Source organism: Branchiostoma belcheri, unplaced genomic scaffold (assembly GCF_001625305.1).
Source record: "Branchiostoma belcheri isolate BF01 breed outbred unplaced genomic scaffold, Haploidv18h27 scaffold92, whole genome shotgun sequence".
Lineage (NCBI taxonomy): Eukaryota > Metazoa > Chordata > Leptocardii > Amphioxiformes > Branchiostomatidae > Branchiostoma > Branchiostoma belcheri.
In genome coordinates, this window is record NW_017804598.1 from 1,303,332 (window position 1) to 1,313,781 (window position 10,450).

At 42.9% G+C, this 10,450-nt stretch overlaps 1 protein-coding gene across 3 annotated transcripts in view; it reads left to right on the top strand.

Annotated features, from left to right (window-relative positions):
* LOC109488223 (potassium voltage-gated channel subfamily H member 1-like) overlaps positions 1 to 9,461 on the top strand; it is a 106,487-nt gene extending 97,026 nt beyond the window's left edge. For all 3 annotated transcript variants that reach the window (XM_019792426.1, XM_019792423.1, XM_019792424.1), the window contains 4 exons: positions 1,547 to 1,799; positions 3,497 to 3,693; positions 4,293 to 4,436; positions 4,792 to 9,461. In XM_019792426.1, the coding sequence (XP_019647985.1) occupies positions 1,547 to 1,799; positions 3,497 to 3,693; positions 4,293 to 4,436; positions 4,792 to 5,967 (1,770 nt within the window). In that variant the 3' untranslated portion in view covers positions 5,968 to 9,461. The remainder of the gene's footprint in view (positions 1 to 1,546; positions 1,800 to 3,496; positions 3,694 to 4,292; positions 4,437 to 4,791) is intronic.
* Positions 9,462 to 10,450: the final 989 nt, after the last annotated feature.

A 10,450-nucleotide genomic window follows, 5' to 3' on the forward strand; every position in this document is an offset into this window, starting at 1 on the left:
GAGTTCCGCTGCTTAGGCAAAATACCACATTACCAGGTAAAGATGAACACTTGTTGCTCTTAGCAAAATGCGGAAATGTTGGGTTGGCATTTCATCTTCAGCACTCCAGGGCTAACGTAGTGGTGTTAAGTTGTAAAAGGGGCTTTCATTAGACGATGGGCATATGTTTGGAAGCCTCTTAGTTTTGTGATTGATATGTGTAGCGTTTATGTGCACATGTATGCTGGTACCTCAATGATTCCCTCCGGATCTGGTCTGATGTAAAGTTAACAACAGTTGCCGAGCCGTTTCCAGAAGGAGTAATTACTTATATGATTCCTGGAGGAGGCTTTAGCACTGCACAAAAAAGGTGGATTTACCGATGGTAAAAAATGCCAGTAAAGTCGGGTGATATTTTCTTCGTAAACAGTAAATAAGAGGCAAGTTCGAATATTTTAGACTTAACATTGATAGTGAATAAAATTGCCATTTGACTATCACAAGGTAAACATTACACGTCTTTGTGCTGAACGGCATCCACGCACAGGCAAACATACCTGTCCTTGGTGCTGAACGCCATCCATACACAGGCAAACATACCTGTCCTTTGTGCTGAACGCCATCCACACACAGGCAAACATATCTGTCCTTATTACTGATCGCTATCCACACACAAGCAAACGTACCTGTCCTTGTTACTGAACGCCATCCACACACACACACACAAGCAAACATACCAGTCCTTGGTACTGAACGCCATCCACACACACACACAAGCAAACATACCAGTCCTTGGTACTGAACGCCATCCACACACACACACACACACAAGCAAACATACCAGTCCTTGGTGCTGAACGTCATCCACACACACACACACACACACACACAAGCAAACATACCAGTCCTTGGTACTGAACACCATCCACACACAAGCAAACACGCCTGTCCTAAGAACTGAACGCCATCCACATCAGAATCAGAATTGTTCTTGGTGCTGAACACCATTCACACACAGGCAAACATACTTGTCCTTGGTGCTGAACCCCATCCAGGCACACAGGCAAACATTCCTGTCCTTGGTGCTAAACGCTATCCACACACAGGCAAACATACCTGTCCTTGTGCTGAACGCCATCCACACACAGGCAAACATATCTGTCCTTAGTACTGAACGCCATCCACACACACACAAGCAAACATACCTGTCCTTGGTACTGAACCCCATCCGCACACACACAAGCAAACATACCAGTCCTTGGTGCTGACCGCCATCAACACACAAGCAAACACACCTGTCCTAAAAACTGAACGCCATCCACATCAGAATCAGAATTGTTCTTGGTGCTGAACACCATTCACACACAGGCAAACATACCTGTCCTTGGAGCTGAACGCTATCCACACACAGGCAAACATACCTGTCCTTGGTGCTGAACACCATCCACACACAAGCAAATATACCTGTCCTTGGTGCTGAACACTATCCACACACAGGCAATCATACCTGTCCTAGCTGCGGATTCTGTTACCAAACGTAATAAAAGTACTAAACTATATCCCACAGGTGCTTGAAATCTGCCCTAAGGACATCAAGGCGGACATCTGTGTCCACCTGAACAGGAAAGTGTTCAATGAGCACCCGGCGTTCCGGCTGGCGAGTGACGGGTGTCTGCGTGCCCTGGCCATGCAGTTTACCACCAGCCACTCCGCGCCGGGAGACCTGCTCTTCCACTCCGGGGAGAGCATCGACGCACTCTGCTTCATTGTATCGGGGTCACTGGAGGTCATCCAGGACGACGAGGTTGTTGCAATCCTTGGTGAGTTCCGTCCTGTTTGAGTCTACAGCTGCAGAGTAATAGTCGGGGTCGTGTGGTGTAATGACACAACGTTCGGCTCGGAACTAAGAGGTCCCGAGTTCGAATCATGCCATGCCACCGATCTTTAGCCCTTCGGAAAGGCACTTTACACTCCTTTCCTCACTTAACTCAGGTTTATCTATTGTCCGTTTATGTGTTTGTTGTCCCCTGCGTTGGTGGCGGTGTGAAAAAAACTTGAGTGTGCATGTGCCGTCACCATGTCTTGTGACAAATGTTGGAATAAAAAAATTCCAGCCCGGGGCATGGGCGGGCAGTTTCCAAGCACGAAAGGTATGACATAAAAGACAACACTAAGTCAAAAGACAACACTGACTAGTTAATGATGAGTACTATATGTATATATTGTTCATATGAAAATGTTTTTCGTTCATGCAAACAGCCTGACTGGACCCCGGTTTGAAAGTGTACTCTAAGTATAAGCTTACGATTCCATTGGCTTCAAACAGATGGTCCTGTCATGTACTATAAAAGTAGAATGAATTCATTCATCACGCTATACCGGCATCTTTCACGCCGCAGTCGTCCCTCAGTAAGACATCTGGAGCCGCATTAGTTCTCGTTTAGAACTTTTATTCAGCCTGTCACCACCGGTTTCGCCCTTGTTCTTCTTCAACTGTGCAATGACGCAAGTTCTCACTTATATAACGTTCTCACTTACACACCTCTCTAGTGGATACACAGATGGCCCTGTCATGTACAATTTATGATGTGATTTGTTCGTGGCTGTGTGTTACGTTATATATCTATCATGTCGTTTTCTTTGGACATGCAGACATTGTCATCCAAAGCATGTGTTTTGCTGGAACTGTATTTCATCAAAAAGCTTTTCATGGAGGCCAAACGTTCCTTCTACAGCATACCGACTGCTACACTGCACAAAATTCATTCTTTAAGCATGTGTAATGGTTCCGTTTCTTCTGCATACTTATAACATAGGATTTCGTACAGTGCCTGTGCCCCTCCCCCTTTGCTGCCGTTCATATATATTAACGTTGTTACTGACATAAATGATAACTGACAATATTTGCCACCTCGTACTCCTTGCATTGATGACTTTCCATTTACATATTCACTTGTTATGCCTCATATCATAGTTTATTTTGACCTTTGCGTAAACATCTGTTGTTATCAGAATTTCTTGCCTTTCATTTTCATAGTCACCTCTTTATATACGTCTCGTATCATAGTTTATTTTGTTCTGTGCATAAACACCAGTTATCAATATTTCTTGCCTACGCTGTGTGCAATGTGACTTATACATACACATATTTCATTCGTAGAAAAAGAATCATACTGACAATCTAATTAGTTCAACATCAGCTAATACCTCTCGGGCTTCGTAAAAAGAACTTAACTGCATGGACTGATTAAAACTCGATCCTCTTGGTAGCCAATATGGCATCGACATAGAGCGAATCTGCCTCCAGACGTAAGAAGGATAATATGAGGGAAATTCTTCCATGTCCCAGATTTCTTTCACATGCCTAAGAAATGTAATAAATTGCCAATAAATTCATGAAAAACAGCAGCGAACTTTTAAACTGCAGTATATAAAGACATTCAATGGGGGCGGAATCAAAAAGGTTCCATGTAAAGGTAAACATTATTCTAGTTTGAAATGTTCTCTTCCCCTCCAGGCAAAGGCGACGTTTTCGGGGATAACTTCTGGAAGGAGCCTACGCTAGGCCAGTCATGCGCAAACGTGCGCGCACTTACCTACTGCGACTTACACGTCATCAAGCGCGACGGACTCATGCAAGTGCTGGAATTCTACACGGCCTTCGCAAACTCGTTTTCCAGAAACCTCGTGCTCACTTACAACCTCAGACACAGGGTGGGTACTTATGTAGCAAGTGACAGGGCACAGTTGGACGGGCTGGTATATGAATACGTTTAAGTACTTAGATCTTCAACAAAATGTTTTTCATTCAAACGTCTGCTTTATACCTGAAATTTTCCTTCCGCTTATCACTTTAACTTACAAAATTTTCGACCGTGTCATCTGTCTCCATTTTCCTGACGCGCACTGATCCTTGGGATGTGTGACGTCAGGAGTGGGTCAAAGGTTCCCCGAAGTCGATACCTGCCGCCGTCCCGGCTCAACGCGAGTCAATAGGCACTGATGTAAACTGCCTTCTTTACGCCTCTTGTGGTGTAGAAGTTTTAGTGTTAGATAGCAGTGAACAAAAGAATATATCGTACCATGCAGCACAGATGCACTTTCCAATAAACGTCTCTGATTTGTTCTACATATCATTCTACCAAGATGTTATGGAAAATAAGGACGACTCTAGGAGAGATTGAAGTATTTTATGTGTTTTTGTAAAGTTTGTATTTGGCACTGAAATGGTTTTCCTTCCCACATCAGGTCGTGTTTATAGATTGAAGCATTTGATGTGTATCATAGTGTAACGGTTTTCCCTCCCACACCAGCTCGTGTTTAGAAAGATTGCGGATGTAAAACGCGAAAGGGAGGAGATGGAGAGGCGAAAGAATGAGCCTCCTCTGGATCTGCCATCCAATCACCCCGTTAGGAAGCTATTCTCCAGGTTCAGGAAAGGCCTTGGTGACGTACAGGTAAGACGTATTATCATAAAGCCAGAAAATGTAGGCCAATCAGAAGTCTCCATTTCAGTGACCAATAATTATCTCACAGGTGGTGAGGTTAAATCAATCAACACCCCGACCAATAGGGTCGACCGATTTACATCACGCTGGGTACTGTCACCATGGTACTGGTGCTGTAGCAGACACCTTGCGGTGTTGCATTACATTATGTAGCAAGTGAAGACAGAATAGGAGGGTCTGGTCACCATATTATATATACAAATATGTTTAAGTAAGAATAAAGCGAGCAGTAGTTTGTTTGGATAGAACTTATAATGATAAACATTTTGAATTAATAACTTTGCTTGCTCATTGTGTGACTCAGGAAAAACCCAACGAAGACATAGAGAGGGCCGACAGTGGTGAAGACAGCGAAGGAAAAAGTAACGACGCTCGGCCTAATACCAGAGTCATCAAGGTGACCGAAGGCAACAATTCAATAGATGGGTTACCGCGTCCCTCTAGCAGTAACAACAACCAGAATCCACCACATAATGGTGAGAGGGACAAAATGTCCGGCGGCAAAGTCAGTGCCTGGGGCAAGTCATCCAAAACTCCCAACGGGGAGACAGGGAAACAAAAGCAAGGCGACAGCAGCCGGCAAAACACCCTGAGGGTGCAGACTGAGCAGAAGCACAAGGGTAGCATGTGGAGCAGGATGAAGCGTGGAGAGTCGTCGTCTACCGAGGCGGCGGACAAGCGCGCGCATTCAGCGGGAAACAACCACACCACCAATCTGAGGAAAACGGACTCGACGGACAGCGGGATTTTACGCAGTGACTTGAAGCTGGACACGTTAGTAGACTCTCCCTCCGCGGAGAGGATAGCACTGTCTCCAAACGCGTCTCCAGAGAAACTCATTCAGTGCCTGTGTGGAATCAGGCAGGAGCTGAGGAACGAAGTGGAGTGTCTCAATATCAAAATGGCAAAAATAGACGAAAAGATCCAGGACATCCTGAGGTGGATGACCGTTGACAACTCTAGTAACTCTGGTCCCTCACCAGAAGGGAACGGTTCGTCTAGAACAAACACAAATGTACCCAATGTACCAAAGAGGACTATAGTAACTGCAGAGATTTCTCCCATTAACGAGAAAATGTCCTCGCCCGAAAGGAGGTTTTCAGAGAGCGGAACTGCTCCCAGGTCTCCCAACGAGCTGTCCCTGCCCTACACGGACGAGAGCGGGAGGCGGCACTCGGCTTCCTCCCTCGTGCCCGGCGCTGGCGGGCGGGGAGACGAGACAGATCAACCCCCTGAGAGACCAAGGAGCGGTTCGTCGCCATCCGTTACCCCCGAGGTTAGGGTCAACCTGCCCGAACCGAGAGTTGTGATCTCTGCGCCTGGGGAGGAGACGCCGAGGTCGGGGTCGCCCGTTCCCACGATGTCCCTGGATAGGGACTTCGTAAGGGCGGGCATCCGGGACTTCAGTAGGAGCGGCGGCAGTGAGGCCGACTGCCCCACCATAGCAGAGAACAAGGACGACATGGACATCAAGCTGTAGACGACAATGCGAATCATGCAGCTGCGAATCGAGGACTTGGTTTGTACCGAGTTGAACTCATCACAAGTGTTTATAATTCCTCGCCAGACGTGAGGCTATATGCGGACACACTTGTTGGCGAATGTGCCTATGGATAGTTTCCTTGGCAGGAAAAAGCCAAGAATCCACAAAAAACGATCGTTGGAAGGCCAAGAGGATTTTATCTCACTCATTTCCTATTCCTGATGAAGAGAAGGCCTAGAGTAGTTAATGTGGAATTATAGATTTTATTGATCCGTAAAACGACACTATGGAGGGGAACTGAAGCAGGAAACCTGACCGTGACAATGACAATACGAGACCGTGTGTGTTGAACAGACTAAAAGCTATGGAAAACTAAAAATGGGCCACTCGGACAAAAAAATTTTGAAGGATGCTACAAACAGAGAAGTGCTTCGAGACACTGTTATAAGTTGCCGTACGTGATACATACAACTATATATGAACACCTGATGATACAAGCAATACAAAAGTCTTGCCGTTCTGCTGGGAATGGTGGAGGGTGTATGTGTTCCTGTGTTCCCGTGTAGGCACGTGTTCTACATGCTACACGCCATGATCCACTCAGTAGGTAGCCATCCAATAGACCTATGGCAGGGGCGTCTGTTTACGTCAACAAGAAAACAAAGTTCATTACAAAAATGTCTAGCAAGGAAAGAGGCGGTCGAAGACCTTTAAATTTATGCCTGTATGATAGGCATGGCATCATTTCTTGACATGTTGTCTTCCCTTGGACAGAGATCATTAGAAATTTGTAGAAAATCATTGGGAAAAAATCATTCGAAATTTTTTGAATTCCTATAAAATCGTACGAAATTTCTAGAAAATCATTCGAAATTTCTAGAAAATCATTGGGAAAATATTCGAAATTTTTCGAAATTCCTAGAAAATCCTTCGAAATTCCTAGAAAATCCTTCGACATTTCTAGAAATCCATTCGAAATTTCTAGAAAAATGATTTTCTCTTGTGCCTCCTGCCACATGTATTGTTGGAGCATACCTCTCGGTGTATCGTGTTGACTGCTGGGCCATTTTGCACACAGCAGACAAACTTCTGAAGAATATACTGATAAAGGTAGTATATTACAAAACCATGTGACGTCTCCAATATGTATGCCACAGGCTCTTGCAGTTTTATCACTAACAAACAGTGCCGTGGTTAGGGATGTCTTTCCAACAGCCTGTAACAAGTACAGGTATATACACTAAGTGAGAAGTTTTACAGTACATGCATATGCCGACTATAACTTACAGAAATCACTTCAGAAATACTAGGAAAACTGCACCTGAGCGTACTACAGATATCATTTTGCAAACTGTTCAGTGACTCCATATTAAGATCTAGGTTGGCATTATATTTCACATGACGTTAAATTTGCGAAAGAAATTATTAGGCTCTTGACATTATTCAACTAAAATGAAAATGAAAATGTAGTAGTCAAAATGATTGTATGATTTTGCCCCAAAGTTGAAAACGTTACAAATTATTTATATATACCGATGGTCAAAAGGTGGGCCAAATCAAGTCAGTATAATGTATCCTGGTCCATTCGTCCTTTCAAAAAAGAGAAGCCTGCAGTATCCCAGTCTATACATACATCGCCCTTCGAAACTGGCAAGTTTTATTTCTTGTTTAGCATGAGGAACTAGGTATCGCATCAAAAAGTAAGCGTCATTGCATACTGACAATTTTGGTGACGCCACAGGGGCGGGTCTGCTTTGGTGATGTTTCTTTCCACGCGTTGCTACACAAAACATATGCAATCGTACTGACAGTGACTGTTACGGACTATTACGTCTCGCCTTATTTCCAATGTGCACTTGATCAACGAATTGATGATCTTGACGAAAATTAGCTCAGAGGAACACTCTTTTTGTATTATAACATGGCGTCCACAAGTAATTCCAAATCATCTGTATATTAGACCACAAATGCATATTTGTTATGATGACGAAGCTGTCCATATGTGGATTATATTTATCATAATTGTGCTTGTGTGCTTAATAGCTGCTAAAATTGTTTCTTTTGGAGTTCACTTCTTGTAATTCTTTTATTCCTTGTAATACATTTAGGAATTACAACGAATCCAAAATATGACACTAGGATACTGAGAGCTCCAAAGGCATTATGAGTATGAGAAATGTGTCTGTCAATGTTATAGTCTGACTGACGATGTTAATCTCATTATTGTACGTTGTATTTTTGTTTTTGTTGATTTTTCTGAGCCAGTAGCCACTTTATATCAGTCTGGAAGACGAAAGGATTTTCATAGCTTACTACGGTGAGTGATAAAAAAAGGAAACTGTGACATCATTTTTCACATAACTGCTGCGAGGTGTGTGTAAACGTCACGGGAATGTGTTCTGACGTCACAGTAAGGTGTGCTGACGTCACAGCCCCATGTGTTGGCCTAAGGAACCAAACCCCTGATTTTCACGGATTTGGTCTTTATCATAATTTATACATTTGTAGGCACTGTTCTGGAGAGCCGTTGGGCGTTCTTTTAGCCTATATATCGCCGATCGGCTGTTTTTTATAATCAAAGTATGGTTACAAGTTACGACTACTTCTAAATCGAAGCTGTAGTCGCGGCACAATATTCATACTTCTGTAAAGAGGAATCAGTTGTACATTTGCTGGCAAATCGAAAAAAAGTTTCTTATATGATCTGCATATTATCATCAGACTAAGTAAGAGAAATATCTCAGTTTTTGAGAGCGATTAGAGGAAGCAATATTCACATACAAGTTTCCGATGAGTCAGATGACAAATTTTGTATAGATGAGATATATCTATATATATCTATATATAAATAAATTACGATTAGATAGATAGAATCCGAAGCTTGAGAAAAAGGCAAGAAGTTGTCACGAAGACCACGTGGTTGGATTGAGTAAAATAGAGTACCATTTATTATATTCATGAATACCATGAATTTATAGTAAGGTAACGGCTGAGAAAGTCTCTTATTGCCCTTCTTTCGGTTGGTCAGTTGCAATTTATTTTGTATTGCGTTATCACGAATATTTGTTTTGGCAATATATGTATTTCTTGTACATGTACGTATACATGCGAGAGGACCGCAAGTAGCATTGGACTTCCAAAAAATTGAGAACGATCGACACAGTTCTAATAGTCGTTACGATTCGGACCAAAAGAGTGGAACATAATTATGTTTTGTATATCCATAAACATTTTGATATTTTCCCAGTTTATATTTCCTGCTAACTTGCGCGGTATTAAATCCACGACTTCGAATCGTGGAATATCCAAGATGCGTCGGTGTCTTAGCCTGATATTTCTAACAATGTCCACATCATAATGAAAAAAAAAAGTACAGGTCATTCTTTGGCCCAAAGAATGGCGCATATCTCTCCTGAAACCGTTCTATACCTGTGAAGATGTATTTTGCATGGCTTAGTTAGCGCACAAGAGATGTGAGGACAGCCCATCTACTTGGTCGTATTATTAAACTGTACATATTTTATAAAGATATGTAATGAATAAAAGAGTGATGACTTCTTCTAGATAAAGCGTTGGCGTTTTTTGTGTGTTTTTTACGGCTTTCTGAGTCGTTCTTTAAATGTAGTAAGTTGAATCAACCCAGCTGTTAAATAGCATATTGGTATCTTTGAGGAAAAAAATAGGTGTCGCTGACGGGAAATGCTTGTTTTGTAACGTAGGCTGGTTCTAGGTATTTATACCCAAAAATAACGCTTCAAGTATGAAATGTTGACGAAAAAGTGCTAAGAAATGGCAGTAAATTTCCATATCAAGAATATTTTTATTTGCCTTCCAGAAATTGCCTTTCCTTCCTTGAGTTTCTCGCTCGACTTCTTGAAGTGTCAAAGAATCCCTTGGCTATGAAATGTTGTTCCCGCCCCTAGACCTCGTCGATACATGATATCTCCAGACCACATAGCTTTTCGCTGCTGGCTTATCGACCGAGCCCGGGCAAATTTACGGCGAGGCATTAACTGGCGCACATAATCAATGTGGATACCGGCGGTTGTCGTGTGCGGTCCCAAAGGACAGATTGTGGGGATGATTGCACGGGATTAGCTCGGAGCGAAGTGTCGTGTTTTTTACGATCGACTGGTGACGTCCGCAGACAAGTTTGACGTTTCCTACGACGATAAGCGTGCAGTTCTTCAGCTGTGGAAGTAAGGAAATGATGCGACATCTTTCGTTTTCTCCAGAAACTGCAGCTACTTACCTCCAAGCACAACACACGCATATATAGTTATTGGTACCAGAATAAACAACGTGAATTGTATTTCTCGTAAATTGTAAAAGAAAACACTAGAAAGTTAACATTTGCAAACCAAGGAATCTAAATCCCTCCTCCTATAAAATTGCAACATGATGTAACCCAAGTTACCCAACACCAGTTACCATGGTCACAGCCATATGGTTCAGGTCATTGACCTTATTGGTTTGGAGG